This window comes from Copidosoma floridanum, unplaced genomic scaffold (genome assembly GCF_036245765.1).
Source record: "Copidosoma floridanum isolate Cflo_tuat_1 unplaced genomic scaffold, Cflo_Japanese_pri ptg000007l, whole genome shotgun sequence".
Taxonomy (NCBI): Eukaryota; Metazoa; Arthropoda; class Insecta; order Hymenoptera; family Encyrtidae; genus Copidosoma; species Copidosoma floridanum.
In genome coordinates, this window is record NW_028321884.1 from 9,099,572 (window position 1) to 9,125,598 (window position 26,027).

At 36.9% G+C, this 26,027-nt stretch overlaps 1 protein-coding gene across 1 annotated transcript in view; it reads right to left on the reverse strand.

Moving 5' to 3' along the window:
• Window positions 1–26,027, reverse strand: part of LOC106647468 (uncharacterized) — a 75,815-nt gene that overhangs the window by 7,960 nt on the left and 41,828 nt on the right. Inside the window, exons 4-10 of the mRNA XM_023392660.2 lie at window positions 25,705–25,821; window positions 18,479–18,591; window positions 15,734–15,899; window positions 5,795–5,923; window positions 5,350–5,480; window positions 4,795–5,080; window positions 889–1,029 (exon numbers count right to left, since the gene is read on the reverse strand). Of these exons, the coding sequence (XP_023248428.2) occupies window positions 889–1,029; window positions 4,795–5,080; window positions 5,350–5,480; window positions 5,795–5,923; window positions 15,734–15,899; window positions 18,479–18,591; window positions 25,705–25,821 (1,083 nt within the window). The remainder of the gene's footprint in view (window positions 1–888; window positions 1,030–4,794; window positions 5,081–5,349; window positions 5,481–5,794; window positions 5,924–15,733; window positions 15,900–18,478; window positions 18,592–25,704; window positions 25,822–26,027) is intronic.

Consider the following 26,027-nt stretch of genomic DNA (forward strand, 5'->3'; position numbering starts at 1 on the left):
AACGTCAGCGTTAACTGTTCTCTCTATGCATGTTAGATTAGCTCGAGCCTTTGCCGTTTCCTCTCTTCCCTTATCGTTTTTGAATTTCGTTTTCCTCTATTTCCATATACATACATACGACTCTAGAACCACGTGCTTCCTTTCTTCCTTCCGAAATAAGTGCAGGCCACATCACAGAAAATAGAAATAAGTTTTCTAAAGGTGTACTTTATGTTGGAAAATCTTGAGAGCTTTCAATTTAATTGCAAGCCAATAATAATTGAGGCAAAAGTATAACTGACTTTTAAAAAAAGTTTTTCTTTTGGATTAGGTGTAGTAGTAAAGTAGGAATAAAACAAAAACCAAATAAAGTTTTTATCTATCACCAAAAACACGTATTAAAATACAATAGCGTCAATGAATTATTTCTTAACTGAGTAGACACCTTTATACAACACATTGACTTCTAGGTGTATACGAGTACCATTAACGGTCGGATTTGTAATACAAGAGAGTCATTAACCCTCTAGCATATTATTCATAAATAAAAGGACTAATCATCCCTTAATACGACGCCTGTGGACGTTATAGTATGTAAATTACACGAGTAATATGCGGGTTCTGATAGTTTTAGCTAAAACGGCTGGGGAGTGAGAAACAGATCAATTATTCGCATTATTAAGCTGATTCTACTGCTTTCCTCGTGCAAATGAGTCAATTATGATGTTTATGCGTGCAGTACGAGTTATTATGTACTATCGTTCACCGATCCGAAGTTTCATGGGCTACAAATATAACATCGACTTGATTGCGATTTACGCGAAACAGTACGTTTTCAGGAGTTTCACTAATTCGTCAGCTGTTGTGTGCAATGTATACTCATTAAACAATGATTATTGTCATACTCACTCGTTATACGGTGTCTGTTTCTGATGAGTTAGCTGATTATCGTGGCTGCAGATTTTTCCTATCGATTTGGAATGGCTCGGGGAGTTTTTATCATTGATTGGTCCATCGAGTACTTCTATCTGCGACTTGCAAGAGTCCAAGCTGAAATAAATATGAATTTTTTGTTTTTATTTGAATTTTCTTTTGATGTGAGAAAAAATTCTACTCGACTGTCGACTTTAATATGATATATGAGACAGGGACGCTGGATCAATTTTTTATGGAATGAGGAAACGAAGAAGAATAAAGGATTAAAAAGGAAATTAAAAACTTTATAAAAACTAGTATTCTTAGCAGGAGCTTTTGGAAGATTTTGCTTTACGTATTTCAATTATTTCTATAATTTTGATACCAGAGATTGCTTTAACATAAAAAAAGTTTATTTTCATAAAGCTACATAAGTGTGCAAAAAAAAAGATGAATGTAAAAATACCAGAACATTTTTTAAATCTCATTAATAACTATGAAAGATTTTATTGTACTAAGATTTGCTGTAACAGAAAAAAAGAGATACCTCAACTTCAATAAAATTAACGTTTAAAGCAGATCTTTCCATCTTAAGTGAAAAGAACTAAGCTAGAAGATTAGTTTAGGAAAAACAATTTTACGGTTTCACGTAAGCACAATAGAAAAGAGAAACCACCTTCTGGAGAAAAAACAAAATTCGCTTTTTTGTAGGCCCCTGCCTTTCTATACCTGCCATTTACATTCTTATATATACGTGTATAAAGAGAACGAACAGGAAAGGTAGTCTCGTGAAATATGTAAGTGAATATATAAGGTATTCCCAAGGCTATACAAAGTGCTTTTTCTTTTCAGTATAGAGGTATACTTTACAATATACTATTTGAGATTCGTGCTAAAGTGGCTCAGCCTCTACTCAATAGACAGATACGACCTCGCATACTAAACTTATGTTCGTCTCTTTTTGTCCTATTTTTCTTTTTTCAGAGCTTTTTTTTCTAATTGTTTGATTTGACATGTTGCGTTTATGCGAAAAGTCATGCAGTATATCACTCAATATTGGGTCTTCTTTCATCAGGTTTATTTTAATTTCATGATTTTAGTGTTTACCTAATCATAAAATACTAACAAATAATGCACATGCCAATTATGATACCAATTATGATCGCAAATTAAATCTCGTATAATGTGTCTGACTAAATCTGCTCCTATACTACTTACACCTCGTAAAAACCAGTTTTAAAAGCTAGCAAATTAATTTTTCATCGTAAGTATCGTTGTGCATTTATTGTTTGTGGAATAACAGCAAATACGTATTCGTTGACAAGAGCCACGAAGTGTAAATATAATCTTGAAGAACAAATATCAAGTAAAATGTTTTGACTTCTCACTTGGTTGCTATTAAAAATACATTGTAATTTTTTTTTGTATCGAAGTTTTTGCTACTTTTAACTTTGATTTTTGCACTAAATGCAATTGATCTTTGAACATCCAAACTCTTACTCGCTCCTCTGGGTGGGTACTTTTTTAGAGTACGCCATCAAGAGAACTCGAGATAGAAAAAAATATGCTCGAGTGAATTTTCGTGTCTCACACCGCGATGTCATATTCCGAAGACGAGATTTCCTTAGCTTGAAAGGAAATGGAGGAGGTGTCATTTTCAGACGCGCGATATGCTCTGGTTCGCATTACCGGCACGTATACACGTGTACGTATAGTCACGCACACAACTTCAACTTCATAGAAAAGCCAAAAGTAGGGATGTTGATGTGTTTGGGAAGCGTCTGGGTCTTGCATTTCGATGAGTGATTTTCCGCCTGACGGGTCTCACCCTCAATCTCCACCTTCTTATGCTGTTATACGATTTTCCTTTTTACCAAGATGAAAATCTTTCATGAATTTAAAGTGCAATGAGGAATGTTTTTCCATATTCAATGAAAAACTGAATTCTCATAGAGAAAATATAAAATAGCAAAAACACACTGACGCATTTTTTATCTCGAGAACAATGTTGCAATTAAAAAGTTAAGGTAAGTAAGATGGGACCATCTACTCAAAGCTTGAATTTCACACAGACCGACAGTAGCATCAGTAAAACCAAAATTATACTTGGAATTGTTCATTATTTTCTCTCGTTCTTGCATCACAATAGACAGTGGTTCATGTGCTTGTAGATACTCTCTGCTCCACCCAAATATACCTCCATAAAGAAAAAAAAAAACATAGAAAAAAGAAGATTAAAATGTACTGGCGTCTCATGAATTAGAAATGAAAACGTGTACGTAAATACGGTCGGGGTATGTGTACAGGGTATATTTACGTTGGCTGTACAAACAAGCTCTCCAAAAGGAAACTGAAGCAAGAAAAAGAAAAAAGAAATATCTGGGCTCACTCGACGGCTTGTAACTGATAAGAGAACTAATTATACACACCAACACAAGAAGGGACTCCGTATGAGCGAGGCAGCGAGCAAACGTTGGCCTGAGCAAATACAAACTCCCTCTGTTTCTGTACAAACTCTTTTTCCGCACTGCCTCATTCGCTCGTGCAAATATGCCTATCGAGCTCATGCTATTCTTGCAGAGTTGCGTAAAAACAACATATCCAATTGAATTATTATTATTTCCATATTTAAATCGTCCGATCGTATCGAATATCCGTGAACGAAGTTGTACTAACTTTACTTTTACCTGACAAGTCAATAATTATGACTTTATACTTATTGCACCCTTTGTTTTATACTCTGATATCGATTTCACTTAACTGGAGTTTTTATTATCTTTTTATAATTGTTTAGCTTTCATTCATTTTTATCTACGTGAACTGTTTGGTGGTTTGTTTTTCACGTCAGCAACGGTGTGCTCGTGTGAAAAATTAGTAATTTTTATACTCCAAATGCTTACAATAGAATAAAATCATCAAGAACTTTTAAACAAACTGATTTACAGACTCATAATTATTTTGAAGATATTACAAGAAATATTTACTCATCATTACATACACCCAATGACCGGAAGTAACTGCAAGGGTAGGCGATTGAAAAAAAATTTGCAACATTTCATGTATATTTTGAATATTATTCGTCCTCTGGTCTAGGTAAAACTCGCATTCAATCATTTTTCAAATTCTGTCGTTCCTCACTTTTTCCAGGCCGTGCATTCAAACAATTTTTCATCCCCGTTTTTTCAGCGAGTGTGGCAAGGTGATGAATTGAAAAAGTTTTTGCAATAAAAAAAATACATCGATATGATTTATGAGTGCTATTGAAACTACAGGACGTACATTTTTTCACAATTCGTTATTCCTCTCATCGACAAATATGGTTAGTGGTAAAGTGTTTTTAATAATATGATTTACTAGAAATACTATTCCAAGCGCGTTTGTAAATTTGTACGTAAGTGTGAATCGTGAAAAATTTTGAAAAATTTTAATATAGATTAATTTATTTATATTCATCACGATTACAACAGTAGTTGAGTAATTACATGTGATTTTTTTTACTCCCACCCCAACAAAATGAAGTAAAAAAGATACAAAAATTAATGTCCCTCAAAGGTATACCAAGTGTACCAGTGTACGTCAGCCACTAACCAACCTTCCGTCTCTGGAAAAGTAAAAAGAAGTGTCTCCAAACAGAGCTCATGGAATAAAAAAGTGAAAGTGCCTGAGTATAAAAAGAAAACAAATTCCATGGCATAATGTGGTATTCACGCGCGCAACCACCAAAAGATCCTGGTGGGATGACTTTGAAATAGTCTTTTAAGCTTTTTCTCGCCAAAAAGTACCTCGTGAAGGTAAAAGTTTTAAAAACACAAAAAAGGCAAAGGTTTACTCCAACTATACATTAAAACAGACTGTCAAGTATCCATCCCCACTTTCCCATCCTCGTATGGAGGAGCTTACTTGAGACTGTAGTTGGCCAAAGACACATGGACGGTGTCGTAGTCGCGTCCGATGAGGCTGAGCCGACAGACGACGGGCAGAGCAGCCAAGATCGCGGTCCGACTGCGCGTACTGTGGAAGCCCATCCTCAACTTGTCACCACTGACCTCGACATCGCAGTTGGAGCGCTGGTGATGTGCTCCTAAAGTACTGCCGTTGCGCTGCTGCTGTTGGCTGCCACTTGGCGATGTCACCGAGTATGGACTGTCCACCAACGCATCCAGGCCGTTCTCCAAGTGAATTAGCTCTAGTAGGAGAGACAGAGAGAGAGAGAGGGTGTCGTTACGGTATCTCAGTTTTTACTTTGACTCGCGAGGAAATGATTACTCTAATCATATTAAACCAAGGGATTCAAGTAATGACAATGTCTGACCAAATGTTGACCTATACTACTTGTGGCTTATGTTACTCCATTTATAATCGTCATACGAGCTTTTAGTAATTGAGCATTAAATTTATACAAAAACAGACATGTACAAAGAAGAATAAGTAATGCAAAGTTTCCTCGTTACTCACGTGCTTTGCTCGTGCTCTCGACAACAGTCGTTGTAGTGCTCGCAGTCGTGGGTGCTTCTGTCATTATTTCAACAAAATTCAGTGTGGCGACGAATCCATTGTAGTCAAAGGGTGAAACTTCAGCTCCAGATCTGTAAACAGTGAGGAAATTGGTGCCATTTATGAAAGTTTTATAATACTTATTGCTGACGGAAATAGTTAATCGAGAACGAATTTTTTAAATGATCCTTTAATGCAGGATAAATTATTTCAAAAAATCCATTAAAAAATATACAATTTTTTTCTCAACGTTGTGTTGGATTGTCTTGACTACAATTAATTTGACAAGCTAAAGCCACACATTAAAAAAATTAAGGTAACAAAAGACACACAATTACAACTCAATTGTGCTGCCAAGAGACTGGTAGCTAAAATCAGCTGAGCATGAAAATATGAACTTAATTACCTAAATTCAACGAGAAGGTCCCTCCCAACGTGCACCACACTGCCCGTCTTTTTTTCGCACAGTGTCCTCAGCAGTGCGCTGTTCGTCGTCTGACCGGCGTAAACGGCGATGTAATTACTCGTACAGTGTCTGCAAAAGAAACACAGTGCCACCTTTTTAACTAAAAAACTTGATTTAACTCTGTTTGTATGTTTCATAAGCAATTGTATGGTGTAATATGATTGTGTGCAACTCTTTTCTCTGTAGAAATGATTTGACTTCTTTTACATTTAGTTCATACGTAACGGCTTTGCTATAAAAGCTGAGACTTTAGTAAAAACGTTATCATGATTGATTCGACAACGTCTGTATAGATTTTATTTTACATTTTCAAATAAATATATCAGACTAAAGCTTGAAACTTACATCTCAACTCTTGTAGTAACATCTCTCACGTTTTAGTTAAGGTATACTGTTTATTGTTCAATATTGTTACTTTCATTTTCCGCAACTTAAACTCAACTAATGTTATACGCTGACTTTTAGCTATTTTATTTATTGATTGCAACAGCTCTGTCAATTAACATTCTTTCATTGCCGTCCAGCATGTACCCTGTTAAGAAAGAGATTTAGTTTTTCACCAACATTGTCAGGAAAAAATTGAAATAAATTAACTTCTGAGATTTTTCTTTCTTTCTAGTTTGCTTCGGTGCCACACCATTCAGAGCTTTTTTTTATCCACAAGCCGTAAAAATAAGCAAGGAAATTGCTCGTTGTGGGTAGCAGTAAATATTTCGGCCTATTTGGTTTACCTTGATCAAGCGTGTTGGTAAAGGAAGCGGGCAAAAGATATCAGGAACAGCAACGAATAGTATAGTCACACGTACACAAGATGACAGAACGCTGGCACCCATGTACCCGAAAGCTAGCCCGGGGAAATAGTTTTAGGCCATTTTCTAGCTGGACAAGTTGCTCAGCCAAGAAAATTGGATAACCTCGGTCCCTTCCCTCCTCATCCCCCAACCTATTTGTGTGTGTGTACTCGGGAACTTTTCAAACGTAGTTTTCAAAGGGCCAGAAGTAAAATCGAACACATATGAAACAGATGTGGTTGCAGGGAGGTGGAAAGGGGAAATTCCGTGAAAAAGCTCTGTGTGGGAGTGACACTTTGTTATTCTTTGTGTGTTTTGTCGGTTAGCGCAAAAGAGCTGTTCTATGTACATTCTTTCTCTTTTGATGCTTTAGTGCTTTTTTTTGGGCTCTTTGAAAGCAATGAAAACATCAATCGGAGCTTTTGAAACTTTATGTGTGTGTGTTTTTTTGGGAGAGGATCGTAAAAAGATTAAAAGTTCTCTCATTGGGTGTTGAAAACTTGGTGTTATACAGCAAGTGGATAAAGTTTCCGATGATTCTATTAACTCGCCAAGACGGGTGAAAATTAAGGCAAGCTTGCGAATATCCCTGTGTACACAATTGCATGAGCAGGCTACCGTCAAGGTAAACTCTATCATGGATTTTTACAATAATTTTTTTATTATTTATGAATTCCAGAATTTTTTCACTTTTTTTGTACTCCGTATGAAAGTTAAAACGTAAAGAACTTTAGTAAAAAAATTTCCATAAAAATAACGCATAAATTGTTTGAAGAATAAAGTAACATTTAAAAATAAATGGAATAAATAGATTTCTCGTAATGCACTAAAACTTTTGTCTGCACCTCAATAAAACTAAAATCTAAAATATCGATCACGGAAAGTACTTAGGTGGCAGTGGAAGAAAGAATTTTAGAAAGAGAGACACATGTCCCAGAATTTTGAGCAAATTTCATAATCCCCCCAGTGACATTAAAAACAAGGAGAAAAGTGAAAAGAATCTTCAGGACACTAATTCCAAAGTAATCCAGAGAATCTACTACGCTACGGTAGCAGAGCCCATTTAAAAGATTGCATCCATCAGTTGGATACGTACAGCAAAAAGCGTGGGGCAGCCCAGTAAATTATCTTTAAAAGCAGCCGTACGACCGAGGCTTTGGGAAAGGGTCTCTTCTTCACATTTGCATTTTTGACCCGATGGCAGAGAGGAAGCCATCATTCATACGTCGGTATGTATGTATACACAGTACCCCCATCGCTAATGTACTTTGAATCCAGAAGAGGAAGAAGAAGAAAAAGAGGAAAAAGCCACGAGCTACGAGCGCGAGGAAGCGGCTATAATCCGTTTAAAACTGCGTCGCATCATTCCGTAATTCCTTCTCTGGCGGCATTGGGGAAGAGGCGAATCGAGAAAAACGAAAGACGCTGGGAAGGTGTGGTTATAGTTTTTTCAGTTCCCCGTTTCCACTTTTTGCTGCAATAACCTAATACCGGCAGGTCCGGTACACCAGTGGGCTTCCGCGGTCTCTGGGATAAGAAATGCACCGTAGCTGCACAGGAAAACTGACTACCTCCATCCGATGGTGCGGGAGGCACTTTTTCATTCGCGGATTCCCTGCTGCGTAAAATGAATAATGCCCTTTCGCCTCACCCCCTCAGCGAAATTAAAACAAATTAGTGGCATAAATTAAAGCCAGTCTCGCGCAAACCCTGGACTTGGAATTACTTGGAGCTTACGTTCTCAATTTTCTATATTTTCTCAGGGCTATTTGTTCCTGGAGGTTGAGTTTGCAAAAATTAATTGAGCACGAAATTTTCGCATCGAACCCTTACGTGTATGTGAATATACATTTGAGCTTAAGAGGCAAAAAAAACAAAGAGGTAGCAAAAGGTCACATAGAAAAATGAAAACTTTTCAGCTCAATACTTGTCTAGGCTTTTGTATGCTTAGCTTCAGATGTTAACGACTACATACTAGTGTACACCCGTCTTTTTCTATAGTACGTGAGAACGCACTCACCCTTTAGAATCATGTATCGACCGAATGCTTTCTCTTGATTATCCAGTCGTTTTATCACGGAATAACGAGAATAATATTGCAAGTAATTATTGTGTCACGCTCGAAGAGTCAAAAATAGTTTCCTTGCTATAAGTATCCAATAACGAGTCCAATAGGTTCGATCAGGAAAAAGTTAGCTGTAATGAGGCAGCAATACTCGCAATAAAACTTATACAAGGGGGGTGGATCAAAAACAGGGGTTGAGTGACCCAGAGGATTAATGAAGCAAATGAGGTATATCTACGTACAATACACCAGCAACATGATACCAAAAGCACATTTTACATCTGCCAGTATGACACATCCATGTGATACACGTATAAACCAAATGCGTTCACTTACAATACTCATATATACCTCTACTTCTCATTAAGCTGCCTGCTCCATCTCAAGCAGCAGCCACAACTTTTCTTCCCACAGGTATTACTCTGATGACGCAAGAGCCGACGATCCTGCCGTAATTACTCTCCAGAGAGACAGCCAAACAATGTACGTGCTAATTGGTGTTCTGCTGAAACTACCTTTCATAGGAATCTTAAGAGCAAGCTCCAACTTTAATGCCCCTCCCAATGATGCGAAGTCTACTCACGCGAGAGCAGCACTGAGCGGAAGATGTATACGGGAGAAAGAGCTTTTCATCAGCTACGAGCTTTGCTCCCGAATCATAGGTACGAGCTGAATATTCGCTATTTTTACTTATACCATACCAGCGTTTCAGAACGAGTGCAAAGAGACGAGAGATACATGTCCAACTGTTATTTGATTCCAGGATTTCTTTGGCACCCTCAAATTCTATTGAAGAAAATAGCACGCGCTTGCGCTAAATACTCCAATAAAAATAGATTAGTACTCGAAAGGATTCAATTCACTTTAATGTGAAACCACTTTCAAGGAGAACAAAGATTAAACCTTTAGAAAGTGGGTATTTTTCGTCATTTCGTGACCTTTGAGAGAGATTTTAAGTAGCTAAAATTCAAAGCCGTACCAAAACGCAAGACGAACGATAAACGACGTTTAATCGGATTAGCATCTGTGTAGACATACATATATAAATCACGACCGATGGAGGATTAGGTTTAGAGCGTGTAACGAGCTGCACCTCCTTTGCCAAACTTATTGATGATCATCCGTGGGATTATCAGCCGATCTATGCCTCATGGTTTCGTCTTTGCATTACTTATAAATTCGTGGGTTGTGCGCAAAGGTGAGCTGAGGATTAAGTTTATGCCACAAAGTTTATATTTTACGTGCTTTTGCATACACAACTCACTACTAGCAAACATCTCCGTCGAATAAGATTCCGTTTTAGGCGTTCCTAGTAGTATTTTTACGCATCGAAGTAGTTATGAAAGTCAGCTTGTGCCATACGGCAATTAAATTTTCGTTCTCGCTTTTAACTCGAGAAGTAATAAAGAATGATTTAACTGTATTATTGCAAAAGCTCTAATTTAAGTGCCCTAAATGAACCATTGAGAACGACGAGATGGGAGTTCTGATAATTGTATAAACATAAAGACTCAAATAACAATACGATGACTCCATAAACGGTAGAATGTACACCCGAAAAACAGGGACAAATTTCTCGTTAAAATCCTTAACTAAGCTTTAAACCAGGTTAATCTTCAAACAATCACTACCTTCTATTTTGTTTGCCGCACTCAATTATATCCAGAAATAACTCGAGAGTTCACAGCCCAGACCCTTTCTGTTGCTCTCGGTGCAGTCAATTTCCGAGTAATTCCAGCAATGCTTTTGTGTTCACCCGACGAATTCTCAGTCAGTGCTTATACATATCCAAGTGGACTCTCGTAACTGATTTCATTATGTAGGTGTACTTGCAAAAGGACCTTAAATAGTACCCTCGAATAAAGCTTTGTGACAAGCGCACAGTGTTTCCCGTTAAGCACAGGAAGAACAAACTCGCCGGTCCCTTATACCGCACATAAATATACCAGTATAAGAAACTTAAAACAATACCTACGAGTGGAGCCAGCGTGCCGGGGACAACTTTGCTTTTCTAGTTATCGCAAACTCTGCTCCGGACGTCTGCATAAACGCGAGAGAGAAAAAATCGCCACGCACTTCTTCTTCCCTTTGCCTCGCTTTAATTAATTATCGCTCTGTGGCTTACACTCAGAGATTGACAATATTTTTTTCTCCAGTGATCAAATAAAACGATATCCTTCGATGTTTTAAACGGTAGGTAACTGCATGGAAAAATAAAAATCCCTTCTCTAAGACCACGTCGTTTAGTATTTCATATTGAATTCTTCATCAGAGAAAATTTTACGAAAGTGTTTGAAAAAAATGAGACTTTAATAAAATAAAAAAAAATTAAAAAACTGGAAATAAGAGGAAGTGGTTTTCAAGGGATCTCAAGGTAATTTCAAATTACTTGGTTGAAAAGCGTGTAGAGAAGAAAGATAGCACAAAGTATCTGTACTATTTTGAAAAAAGAGAGACTAGAAGGGTACAGGATAAACAAGAAGAAAGAGATTCAATTCGGTGACTGCACGTGTGGTTAGGGGGAGAGAAAGGATATTGAATAAAATTAAGTCAAATTTATTTTCGCTTCGGATTGAATCGCCTGACATCTCAACCCATCCCCTTTTTCTCCTTTTACTTAAAATAGTGCTTGCAACAAGTGACGCGAGAGAAAGGGAGTGAAAAAGTTGGCCACTTAATTTAGCCATACACGTATACACACTCCACTTGCACACTATGACACGTACCTCTCTTGGCTGGTTATTATTTACCGCGAGCTCTCCCCAACATTTTCGAGTTTTAAATGCACTTCCTCCCCACCAAGGCATAGATACCCACCCTCGGAAAGTTTCTCCCCCAGGTCTGCTCGGCCACTCGACTTTACCTACCAACCCACGAGCCATCCCCCAAGTTTACCGGGGTCCAAGACCTCGAGGCTCTGCTTCTCTTCTTCCCAAGCAGGCAAATAAACTCGGTCGAGAAGAGACTAGCACAGATTTAGGGGGAAGCACGAGAAAATACTAGTTCAGATGAAATTGTTAGACCAGGTGAGTGTTGCGAGATACATCTACCTCCTCTTCAGTAAGACAGAGAAAATGCAAAGGACTTTTCAACTTTTTGACAGACAAATGGCCCTTCTTCCGTCTTACCCTTACTGTCCACTGACGCTTTCTTGTTCTTATTTTTTCTTCATTGTTTTTGGCCGAGTGTTTCGCAAAAGTTATTACGTTGCTTTATTTCTCGTGGCTTCTCAAGTCATAAGAATTATTTTGTTGAGCAGAATTTAAATGCTTTATGAAAAAAGAGGCCAAAATTGTAGTAAATAGGTGATTAACTCTACAGCCCAGGTCAGTCGGCAGGAGGAAATTCCCAGAGCCCAAGCACACATTTTTTGGTGCAATAAGCTTGATATCCAGAAAGCTTGCATCCCATTTTCGATTTTTCTCTCTTTAGTTTTTTATAAAAACCTCTGCAGCACTTTATTTTATTAAACAACCAGTACTTAGCTTTTTTCGTAAAATAAAAAAATGATAACCAGTGGAATCAATCAATTTCTGCTTTTAAAAAAGTGAGAAAAGAAAAAGATATTTAAGCAAAGTTACATACTCATGGACACCGATGTTGTCGAATGTATATTTCTTTTACCTCCTCTTTGTTTTGTCTTTTAGTGGGGTAGCACTAAAATGTTTCTATAAAATTTTATCATTAAAAACCATACACCTTCAAAACCAATGTAAGATCACCTTTATAAAACTGTGAAAAAATGAAAGTAAATTTAACATGGTGGATAAATATTTTAAGAAACTATATGCAGAAAATCAACCACTGGCTCAGTTGCACTGCAAAAAGACATGAGGAAGCCTTTTTAGTATTCACGTACCTATCGCAGATTGACGTGGTTTCAGCACGAGCAGCACCTATTCGCGTACGTGTGCTGGTATACAACATCCTCCCCTTCCCCCCCAGAGAAAGCCAGGCAAAATTCATTTCACGTCGCGACCCCTATTCTCACCAAGGTGGTGGTGGCGACCACAACAACAAAATCAATCGAATCAAAGTGCCCGCGATGCAATTCATACATTTTCACTCCTACTGGCTTTTTTGATCTGTCTCTGCCATATTGACTCTGTGCTGCAGGTCTGTCGCAAAACATTTGCATACATTCAATGGCTTACCACTGCATAGATCATTGGTTATTACATTCCATGGGCCGATTGATACATCTTAAACAAAGACATAATCTTTATCAGTCTGGATATGAGGAGACTATTTTTCAGTGTAAGTAGATACGATGGACGTAAGTACAAGGAAAAAAAAAGAAAGAAATACATAAGTAGAGACGAGTGCCCGTAGCATGCAAGTTCGTAAATAATATAAGGGCCTGGAGAGAAAAATTTCCACACTGGCAGTTCCTTCTGAATTTTTTTTTACCAACATACCAAAAGGCAACCAGGTCGATGAACCATCCGAACGATAATGACGGTTACCTCTATGCCTGTTTCGCAACTCTCTTGTCTCTATATCTGTATACACATCATCATTTTCTCGCATCGTTATTGTATCTTTTCGTTTTGTTTTTTTTTCCTCTCTTCCATCTCTCACTCGCTGCGATGCCAGATATAATGTGCGTCATATTTATAACTGTATCCAACTATCTACCAGTAATGAAGCACCTTGTTAAAATTTGATGTTTTCGTCCGAGGCATGCGTACGTATATAGAATAAGTTATAGAGACACGTAACAAAGCAAAAAGCGGTAAATTTACTTTTTCCATGATCACGCGTATACATGTACCTTGTCATGTGCGTACATCTAATACGCAACATCAGGATCGTCACGGGAATACGTTCCGTGTAAAACTTTTTCCACAAGATATTGAATCCTCTGAGATGAAAGAATATAATATGTGGTTCTTGAGATGCACACGTGCGTGTACGCTGCAGGCACGTAAAAAACGCGTGACTCAGTCGCGGCGCTACAATCTCGCTTCTCCCTCTCTCAGGATACGAGTTGTTAGAAGTTTCGTACGAAGGATCATTTACGTAAGAGATGAATACACTCTTTTCAGACTTGAATGTGCGCACCACATCTAACTCCTTTCTGCCTTTTTTTTTTTTTTTTTTTAGTTGCATCTTCTACCCCACCTCTAGTTTCCATACTCTTCTTTTGTAACTCTCTACCATCTCAACCTTCCATTTCCGGTTTGCTTTTCACTCCACAGTGTATTATCTACCTATTTCTTTCGTGTGCTCAAGCCCAGCTTTTCTATCTCTCGCACCGAATTCCCTTTATCTGCCTGTATTTGTATGTACTACACTTTACAGCGTGTACTATGCATACGTGTATCCTGGAAAATGATATGCTTTTCAATTCGAGAACTCCTCTAAGCTCGTTTTCTGAAAAAAAAAGTTCATTCGTCGTGTTTAACATTAAAAATGTATAAATAAGTGTTTCAAAGATTTAGACGATCACTGATAACTTTTGGATGTAATCAGTTTTTTCGTGTTGGCGAAAAAAGGTTAAATGGAGAAAAATTCCTACAATAAAGTACATATTATCAAAGTAACAGCTTTTTTCTCCATAACCAACTGAATACAGGTAACATATCATGCTCATTATGATCACTTATTTTCTTTCGATCACGAGGTAAGTGCGAAAAATAAGTGGGAAGCATAAGAAGCACAGTCAATAGGAGCGAGCACAAAGTCTTTGCGCTTTTCAACGCACCTCTACATTTTTTCTTCTTCCATCCCATGTTCTTCTCTTTTTCTGAGCATCTTCTCTTTTCTTCTTTTTGAAAGTCTATTTCTTCTTCCCACGCTCATTTCACCTTCCAAGCGAAGCCCCACATACAGTACGGCAATATTGCGTGTGCCATCTGTACTAGTGCACCCTTTTAAGGGCTGGCTTTTATTTCCCTCCCCTCCACCCTCCACCCCAGATATACCTACCCCAGCAGGAAGGAAAGCACAAAGCGTGGGAGAGAACGCCAAGGAAGACAACGTCTTTTGCGGGTGTGAGGTTGCATCTATGTGTTTTTCTGTCCTTTGGCTGCTGCTGGTGCCGTTGCGAGTAGTCCTTTTAACGAGCATTTGCTAGGGAATTGGTGCAATACTAACGATCATTAGCCCCCCAAGTGTCTAGACACCAGCCCTTTCTTATTTTGCTTCATTGTTCTTTTGTGCGCGTTGAATAATACCGTGAAAGCGTACACCAGAGACTTGGATAATTGCTGGTTCAGCTGCACGTGGTAATAGATTTTTTTTTAATTTATTTTTATATCCCATTAACCTGATTCAGAAGGAGTGAAGAGGTGAAGAATAGGAGAGTATATTATAGTCAAATATAACTGCAAAGAGGAAAATGAAGAAGATGTAGAAGAATCCAACTATTTTGGGTCGTGAAACGTAGTCATTGTAAAACGAGATGAGAGAAGGGGGTAAACTCTGGCAGGCTTGGAAACGTGGAACCGAAGACGTTTAACTTGGTAAAAGCGAGATCCATTGGACATTCGATCCTTACTCGTTTCTGCCCTCCTCAACCACCGAACTTTTAAAACAGCCTTCCTCACTTTCTTCCAAGTTCTAAACTGTTAGCCACATATTCTTTTCCTTTTCCTCATCTCGAGCTATGTTCTCTTCGGGAATTGAATTTTCCAGAACCTGAAACTCTACTCTACTCCTTACCATTCCTGGTTTGATAATATAACTCGTCAAGAGTAACGGGAATCTGAGATGTGCAATAATTGGAAAAACGAATATTAAAATCTCCTTGACAAAAAAAACATGTGGACAGTTCTCTATTTCCTCTTCTGATACGAAATTTCAAAATAAAAAAAAAAATTGAAAGGAAATTACGGAGTGAGTCAGTTTAGAACTATTAGAACTACAGCAGAAGTTGAAACTCGTATAAGTATAGTATTTTAGTAAGGCTGAATTTGTGGATTTGTCAGAATTTTCGAATGGCCTGATTTATAAAATCAAATGTACCTTTTGTCTATGGAACTTTCTTTGGATTAACAGAGGATTGTATTTTCTACTTACGTCATGGGCATCAAAACAGCAGTGAAGGAGATATTGATGGTGACAGTTCGATTGGAGGTAATGAGATATCGACACCTTGAATTTGGCGGGTACAGGCCTGGGTATCCGGGACTCGCTAAAACGCAGCCCCTGTGGCACTGGTGCTCCTCGTAAATCCAATCACACTCTGCAACAAAATATAAGAAAATGAAATGATTAGTATCTTTTGAGTTTAAAGTGGATTACAGTAAAGTTAGTATTTTTGTAAGACCCAGCTTCCTCTGTACTCGTGTTCGAAAAAGAAAAACTCTCAGTAAAACAGTAGTATGAATAAAGAAGAAAGCACAATTTAATGACAAATAAACGAGAGATGTACTTATCAGCACTAAATTTCATTTTTTTTCATAGTTCAATTCAAATGGGAGGACGAGCCGAACCACAAAAGTAACCGCACTTTGTACTGGACTGCAGGTACTAAGAGGGGGAGTAGGGCAGTTAATAATAAATCGCTACACTTAGCCACAGCTGCAACGCGGCAGAATAAGCGTTGGAGGAAAGGAAAGGGATTAATCAACCAGGAGCTTCTTTATTGATCTGTTTGTCAGATGGACTATGAAGTTTCTCCGATTTCTCTTATTTCAAACGCGTGTTTACCCTCACCCTTGTCCTCTCATGCGTCTGACGTTGTTTTCTCTCGGAAATTTCATATGCGTGCTCATTAAAATGAAGAGAATAACTCGTCTTAATGAATGTCAACTTCATGTCAAGTGTCTAATCACGCTCGTATAAATTTTATTCTATGGCGATTCTCATTATTATCAAAATTATCATGCCAAGAATATCAGAATTTCAATCTATTCACCAATCGTATTAAAAAAAAAAATTTATTTCAGAAAAGAATATCAGGATTCCGTAAAAAACATAAAGCTCTATAAGAAAAGGAAAAAAATTAAATAAAACGAAGAAGAAGTAAGAAGATTTGCTAGAGTTACGTCTCGGAGGGTGAGCTATGGTTTTCAAATTTCACGCATATGAGGATCCCTGAGTAGAACTCCCTTCCTCTATTTCTCGCACTTCCATCTAATGTATATCTACCTTTGAGGTAATCGAGAATTGCTGCATATAGCTAGAAACCACTGAAAGCTTGTCTTATATTTTTTGGAGGCAGTAAACTTTTTCACTTTGAGAATCTAATCATCGAGATATTTTTTTTTTCTCTTTTTTTTACCACAAAAACAAGTTACTGGCCACCACTACTTTTAGTAGAGGAATTCGAAGTGAGTGGCTGGAGCTGCGAAAAAATTCTGACCACCAAGTGCTCTCGAGCGCTCGGTGTGAAATTGCTTTTTGCAGGGATGACTTCGTTCGGAGCTTGGCCGATTTTCTAGGTATTCGGTATTCGCACTTATCTTTTTTCGACCCCCTTTCGTACTAGGTCAGTACATCAAAGATCAAGAGCTCAGCGTTTGATGAATATTCATAACTTATTATTCGAAAATCAGATTACATTAGTAAACAAGGGAAGCGTCAAAACAAGTTTTTGGATAATATACATCGAGCTTAAAATCAACTACAGCCCTAATATAAGTTAGCTCTGTAATGCATACAATGACGACAACTACTTTAAAAGCCTCTATGTACTCTGTATAGTTAGCCGATGATTTAATCGTGTGGTTTTAGTTTCTCCGAAGAACAGACAAACAGAGAGATGGGATGAGAGAGAGAGAGAAGGGAAGAAGCGGTTTGCCGTTGACGACGCTCACCATCGGAGACGTTATGCCATTAACACTCAAGTTTAAGATCTCCTTCGAACAGCGATGACACGATGAGGTTTCAACTATCAAGAGCTACTTTGATAGTAGCACGAAGCCATTACAATGCCCTCCTGTGTACGTCTTAACAGGTGCTCAAAAATACCAAAGGGTAATTATTATATTATACTTTAGTCCCACGTCTTCAAAAGATTGAGATGGAGGGTAGCTATAAGTGTGACTGCTAATTTTACTTCAGGCTTCATCCCATAACTTTTTTGTATTTGTGTTTTTCTGATATTATGAATATTCCATGCGAGCGATAAGCATCGCTGTGATAAATGGACAAGATTATTTATATTAACGCTATGAATGGTAGTGCAAACACACATAAATACGCATAAAAAAGAGAAGGAATATAACAGTAACAGAAATACATAGGAAAAAGAGAGCAAGGACACGTATGAGGTATTAAAGAAACGTGCTGCTGTTAGTGCACTGTACCGTCATATTAAAGAGCGAACTGTCTGAGAAACCCTGTTTGGTACTGAAGAAAAAAAGCGGGTAAATAAAACAGCAACATTTGTTCATTTTTATTAAGACTTACGAGATTTATCAAAATAGCCATCGTGCAATTCACGACAATCTCTATTCTCGTGTATACTGTAACTCAAAGCTTATTGAGCGTCAATTTGAAAAAAGCATAGAAGAGTCTCATCTCCGTATCATTATTAAATGTTAACAGCTGGTTGAACAAATATATAGAAAATCACTCACTCTTTGCGATGCAGTGTGAAATACACCTATGATGCGTAAATCCTATTGTCATCGCAGAGATAAGGATTATATTTTCATACTAACCAGGCATTAGGGTTATGTAATTTTATACGCACACACATAAACTCGTTTACACAAAACTTGGTTAGTTTCATAAAAAAACAAGGTGTAATGAATGAAAAAAGCCATTGTAAAACAAAAGAAAGCGAATTAAGAAGTTTATATAGGTGAAATTTACCTGTATCCGGCAGCAGCCTACCACCCCTGGCCGGCCAACCAACTGACGTGCTAGCTGTGGACGCAAAACTGTAGAAGGCGTAAACCTGCGATCTCTCAGTGCTCTCGTTTATCCTGAAACACATAAAAGCACACCCTTAACAATATGCCTGTGGCCTTAGGTGACAGATCGTATAATACCAGTGACAATAGCATCCAGTATAAGCACCACACCGAGCTGCGGACGATAAATATTTCCGCGCTTAGTGCGTGCGCCCACCTAGTAATATCTTTCCCCCTTTCCCGAGTTACCACCTGAATTATTTATTATAGCAGCCGCTCCTCTAAAGATTTAATGCTTCCACGCTTGGGTGTGGAACAGTTGGCGCTTTCTTATTTTCCATTCGTGCTGTTGTTTTATTTATTTTCATTCGTTTTTTTTTCTTTTTTGCTTATTTATTGCTTAATGGCCCGTGTGTGCTTTAACTCACTGGCTCCAAAAGAATGAAAAATTCTGTATCACCTTTCAAGGTGGAACTTTGCCTTCAATACACTTTTTCCTTCTTTTTTCATACACCAATATTTATAGACGGAGTCTATTGATAAAATTTCAAAAGCCCGTACCCGTGAAAACTAATATTTATATTTATCGAGAACCATTGTGCAAGTATGTTTAGTGGGTTTTGTTGCTCTTTTGTAGCTGTTAAGTACAGTTTTAAATCATAGCGTTTATTTTTTCAGTGTGGATCTCTTATTTTTCATGGATAAGTAGAAATGCCCAAGTTTAATCAGCCATGCAGTCATGATACTTTATTTTACTTGATCGACACAGTTAGGCAGTGGTAAGAAAATTTTATTTAAGATGTAAAACATGATAAAAAACAGTTATAAACAAATTCTCTTTGTCCGTATTCTCAGTACCACAATTTTAATCAATAATTATTGTAAGTAGTGATACCCAAGTTTAGTCAGCCACATGGTTAACACCTTTTCACTGAAATTAAATTTTTTATTTTTTGACACTAAATAGCTTTAATTTTTATTACTTGTTTACTATTTATACTTCAGCCGATATAATTAAGTAGTAATATCTGAGTTTAGTCAGACTAACAACTTGCTCAAATTTGTTATCTTTTATGCCTCTATTGACATTAAATAAGTAGTATGACAAGAGTTTGGTCAGGCATGTAATTCACAGTTCACTAAAAGTTACTTAGCTTTGATACACTTAAGTGATACAATTAAGAAACAACAAATTAATACGGTTGGACATAGTTAATGCAGTTTTGAATGTCTCTTGTTGTTACTAGTTGGTATTTATTTTTGGAATCAATTTTTATTTCCTTTTAAAACAAATTCGTAAACTTAATAAAAACAGTTAAGATTGAAAATTAGAAGTTTAGAAAGTTACTACACTCAGATGGAAACATTGTAAAGAGGATCTTTGCTTGTGGGAATTAATACATCTCACGCAGTTATTTAGTTAATAAAGCCGAGGGATGAAGTTGAACTTTCACCTTTGCTCATACTATTACTAAAGTTAGTCTTATAGGAGTCAGAGATAAGACGTTATACTTGTACGTTGTCTTTCACCTGTGATAAATCTTCCCAAAGCGCTTCCAGTTCCTATCTCAAGTATCTGCGTGTGTATCAAAAGCTTTAATGAATTACTTCCCAAATACTTGATCCGTTTAAATTACATTCACCCTTTGAAACAACGGCTTAAATTTTTATTTGACAATTAAGTTGTCATTTGTATTGGGATGACTGAATACCTGTTTTTCAAATGAAAAAAAATTTTCACGCAATCTTGTGTTATCGATGACAGTTCTAGTGAGATTTTAAGTCGTTTTCTTCCCAGAAAGACTAGAATAAAAAAAGGAGAAGACTGTTCATAACCAGGAAACTTTCCACTACTTCTTCCTCTTTTTTTTCCTGTTTCCTCAAGAGGCGATAAATCAATGGCGTTGACGTCGACAAACAACCAAGTTTCCAACTTGCTGACGAACACAAGCCAGAACGATAAGAAAAAAATAGAGTGAAGCGTTAAAAAAAGAAGAGAGAAGGTGGTGAAAAGGTGTGAGCGGAAAAAAAAGTAATCGAAAGCCACGAAGCGCTAAAGTGCTGCTACCTCGAGTTAACTCGATCTTTTTTCCTCCTCTGCTGTATACATAGTGTTATTATTATTATTTTTTTTTTTTCATCGTAATGCTCGTTAAAAACAAATGGTGAAGTGCTGCATTCCTCATAGTTATCATTAACAATCTAAAACTTATACCTGCAAAAATAAAAAATTCAAAATGAAAAGAAGAAGAATGAGATGTGACGAATTAGTGATAACCAAAGGGTAAAAAGAAAATTACGTAAGCTCACTAACGATAGACAAGTCCCAGCCCATTATTATCGAAGTTGGCAGAAAGTAACGGAGAGTTTCATAATAGGTGACGATGATATTTCAAAAGCAACTGAAGCTCTCATTTTTTTCATTCTAGGCTCTGTTCGTGAGCACACACTGGGCTTGAAATACACGTCAACAGCAGAAACACAAATCGAAAACAAAAATACCAGTGGTATGAAAAAGCGGAGATATTTGCACTCATCAATTGAAAAAGTTAGCCCAGACTGAACAAAATCTGAAGTGCTCAACTGTAGCTGATAAAGTTATTTAGTAATGATTTTATCTGATTTTGTCCTGCACTGGGCGTAAAATGGTGCGAAAAAATATTATATTATACCCTCTGATACGCTCTTACATTTTAAGGAAGAATTTTGAAGGTCGATGTCAATTGCTTCAGTGAAACTGAAGAAAAAGAAAAAAATAACCGGAATAAGATTCGTAAGTCAATATCAGAAGTGGAAAGTAATTAATTTCTGTGAAATGGTTTCATACGGGGAAAAAGATAAAAGAAAAAGCATCAGACTCCATCAAATGTCACGTAGCTATACATCCTGGATTTCTGCTCCTAAAGATTAAACGTAGCCGTTTAATGAGAAAAGCTTTCACGATCAAATTCCTCGAGAAAGTGATTGAAATCTATTAATTATATGAGAAAAATAAGGATTTCTCGTTCAGTGAATTGAAAAAAAAATTGCTTGAAAATTATTGCCGATAAGAATGTTGAGAACTAACTTCCATTCATATTTTTATTCACAATTATTCTTTATATTTAATTTTCATTACACGCAGCCACTTAAAAATACTTAAAAAAGGTTCCAAGGTTTTATAAATCGCCAAAACAGTCTTTTTGATAAACGATTGTCTACAAAAGTTTTTTTGTTTCCTAAATTTTGTGTTCTTTTGACTGATCCCAACATTATTTATAAATTTTAAGGGTCTTATCTAAGCTCAGAAAAGTGATCGATAATGTTTACTATTCAATTAACTTAATAAATGTCCTCTTGCCTGTACCTACTTCCCTGAAATGTTTCTGTAAATCCATTGGAGATAAAACAAAAGTTCTCAGCATTGTAATAAATAATACCATTACAAAGAGATGAAACAACAAAAGAAATTATGGTTATCCAGATAGTTTCAATTAAAATAACTCAGCATTACAGAATTCAACAAAATAATCGGTAAAGAGTTTTAAAAGTTTGCCTCACTGACTAAATTAACTTTTTAAATTTCCATAAATAAGCACAGAGACCTCATTACGTTAAAAATTATTATGCATAACAACCACGTATATTATAAAACCTCTGCATCACTAAATCGGGTAAATTTTTAATCGCAAATTACCTCTGCCTACAAGTTAAACATCCAGCGATCGTTTCATCATATTCAATTTAAAATTTTAATGAATCGTATGTATTTTTTGTGGTACACATGAATAAATGTTATTTCTAAAAATAATCCCAATACCCGGATCAGGGCTAGATGCCTGAAAACCTGCGAGCACAGCAGTAAGGTGGCATCGCGAAGAAAAAAAAATTGATCGAAAATATTAGATCAGCCGAAAATCCTATTGCAATGAGCTCAGTCTACCACTCTTTACGTTCCCTTATATTTTATATCCTCTGCGTCTCGCTTCAGTTCATTTGACAGCAAATTATGGGGATTCTGCACAGCAGACAATAGAGACATTTTTTATCGAGGACAAAAGTAAAAAGAGAAAAAATACACGTATATACCGAAGGTGGGGACAGAAATAGTAGGGCTTATAAAAATCCTGCATGAAAAAAATTATAGAAGAAAAGATTAAACAGATAAAATTTGCCTGACCGAAAAAGGACTTTAGCGTGTAAGTATATGTACGCTTATTTAATTTGTATGCTAAGTACAATATTACAAGAAATAAACTCTTATGCTAAACAACAATAATCATTTCGATAGAGCACATGCTAACTAATGGGAAAATAAAACTACCCCGTTATTTCGGAAAATGACAATAGGATTATCTGTGAGACAAAAATTAAAGTGGAACTCATTTTTTCTAGTCCTTTTGTATAATCACTTATTCTTTACATCAAATTACGAAACTTTTTATATTTTTCTGTTTTTAACTCGTTACTTCTTGATTTTCTTTCGTATGAGGTAAAAAACTACGATACAGTACACGTAATAGTCTAATAGTTAAAAAAACGTAAACAATTAAATCCCTATGAGAAACGAGAACCTTTACATAAATTAGCAGTAAATAACTTCATTTAAAACTAATTGATTGGTATTGGTGTTTTTATATTTAAAATTATTATAATTAAACAACAAAGCTACAACAGTTCGTTGATTTACTTCAAATTATATTACTACGTTGGAAGATAGGTAGATATTTTTTTCTCTTGTAAAATAAAGCGTACAGACTTTGAATTTATGATTACATTTTTTTAATCATGACATATTTCCAAGAAGCTTTATTTTCCACGAGATGAGATAGCAGCTGCATAAAAAATTACGCAGTCAACCTGGACTGTCTGGGCTCATTTTTTAACGACAAGACAGATTGCGATAATCCACTTCGTTTTTTTTTTCCCTCCCACATCTCCTACCACGTTTCTCTTATTTTTTGTACAACAAATCAAACCTAGATTATTTTTTAATTGGTTGGAAAAAATGTTACACGAAGCCATCTAATAGGATAACACCTTCCTGATTATGGAGAACGAGAAGAGATGATTAACTGTTATCTTCTCCAAAGCAAATTTGGCTTAAAGACAAGGTTCAATGTTGTTCAAGGATAACTATGAAAAATGTCTTCGTTATAGAGCACCTTCGATAAATTTAAAAGCCCAGTGTAAAAATCATTTTCAAATGAGATTTCAATTTTACCAAAGGATTTGTAATTAAATGCAAACAAATCTGCATACACATACGCATCAGTGCTATCAGTAATTGATGTTCGTGTTTATAGGTCGTAACTCATAACGCATGAAAAACCACCATATGCAACATCACTCGAGTGATGGAACGACTGCATTTGCATACGTCTAACAAAAAAGTGCAGAATCGTATCGATGCTATGGATGTAGCAGCAAGGTGTTGGCATGGCAATTTTAAAAGATACGAGGGAAGTCCGATCCAGGGAGGAGCACATTATGGGCCAATGGCCATGAAATAGATGGAGATATCCACCGGAGTTATAGAGCCATTCTGACTGATGGATATGGCGAGACAAATATAATATTCATATACGTGTGTGTGCGTGTGTAAATGTAGGTAGCTCACGGTGATAGATGGGTTGGACGCGGTATGTCAGCCTCTCCCTGGTGTATATTTTGAGGGAAAAAGTTTTTTGGTAAATTTTTCTTCAGTGTAGGTAAATATTAGATTTTTCATCCATGTGTATTTTTCACATCTCTGCACTGACATTTTTGAATATTGTGCCCGAAGTATTAAAAAGAAAATGTATGTATACAGTCTGATGCAGTAACGACTCGTCACCCGAAAAAAAAACACTTTGCCGTCAGCGAAAAAAAAAATGTGATTGAGTTTAGGGTTCGCAGACGAAGAGCGAAGGAAAAATACAAGGGAGGGATAATCAGATTGTCTCGAGTACGATCCTTCGCGATATTGAATTTCTACCGCGTAATCAAGTAATACAGAGGCGCCGCTTATTTGCTGTTTGTGTTTATCGTTTTATCCCCACAGCATCGGTCCGTTCTGAATTATTAATACCATTTACTTTCTATTTTTATTTTTATTTTTAACGCAAGAACCGTACGATATTTGTATTTCTCTGTGCAATAACTGCTTATCCTACGATCGCATTGAAGGTTCGATCCAAAAATAAATGAGGTATTGCGTCAAGAAAACAGAAAAACAGCAGAGCTGAGAGTGGAAAAAGTCAAAAGTGAAAAGAAGTGGTGGTTGGGAAAAAAATACAGGAAGTTCAGGGGGTAGGGGAGGACTTTACCCAGAAATAAGCGCAGCCACGAAGTTTTGTCGTAATTTTAGCGGGACAATTTAATAAGAATGTAAATGAGCCCGTCTTGGCGAGCACTCGCTTCTCACTACAATATATAGCAACTTTCCGATAGAGAAATTCGAAGAGAAGAACGGCCGGGAGGATGAAAAGACGCGCGTGGAAAGATAAAGAGCTAATAAATGGATTGGCTGTGTAAGAGATTGAGTTACCATACATACTTCATCGTTCGATGGATCTAATTGTTACATAAATTTTTGTACACTCTGTCAAAATAAAAAAAGGGCTAAAAAAAAATTAACATCGTTTCAAAGAATTGCTTCTTTTTTTTCTGTTTTTTTTTTTTTTTGGAAAAATGAGGGATTGGGTGGAAACAGACAGGAAGATAGATAAGAAGGAGTTGAAGAGAGAGAGAGAGCTGCCCTGCATCTCAATCAACGTGACGAGCGGCGACGACGACAACGACTGCGTTTCCGCTGAACTGAAGTTTCCGCAGCTGCTGTGCCCGACTGTTTTGGCCTCGTTGCCAAGTGGGCTTGGCCCCACCCCTTTTGTCTTCCTCTTCTTTTCAACATCACCGCCAGCACACCACCACCACCATAACTGTTGTCGCCGCTTATTCAAGAAAGACACGAGTCAGCTAAATGTCGTGATTAGTTTATATGAAAAACTTGTCCTGCAGAAATTTCATCTTTTCCTTCCTCATAGTTTTGTTCCGGACGTTCTGATAAAGGGTTTTCTTTTAAATTCTATGACTAATTTTGTCTTTGCATCAACCAAGTGATCGTTAAATAAGCGATAAAGTACAAGATGCTTTGTTACTAGTGACTATACTTTTTGTCTGGTAAATCGTAAAAAAAAACAAAAAAGGAAAAAACAAAATACTCACTGTACACGCAAAATCGGCTCTGGTTTGTCGGAGAAAAGTACAATGGGTTGATGCAGTCGTAAGTCACGTCCACATATCCTTGGCCCACCTTCGAATTCCAGCCATCCACCCTCGCACCTGCAATCAAATCATGAATATCCATTACTCTACTTTTCCTTTTTCTTCTCTTGAATTCGATCCTGAAAGAAGCTGTAGGAAATCATTATAGAATAACTAAAAGTACAGACACAAAAAAAAATTAATTAAAATAGCAATAGCTTGCTTTAATTTTTCCGAGCAAAGGATGAGCCATGAATATCCCTGACCATATCACGTCACTCTTT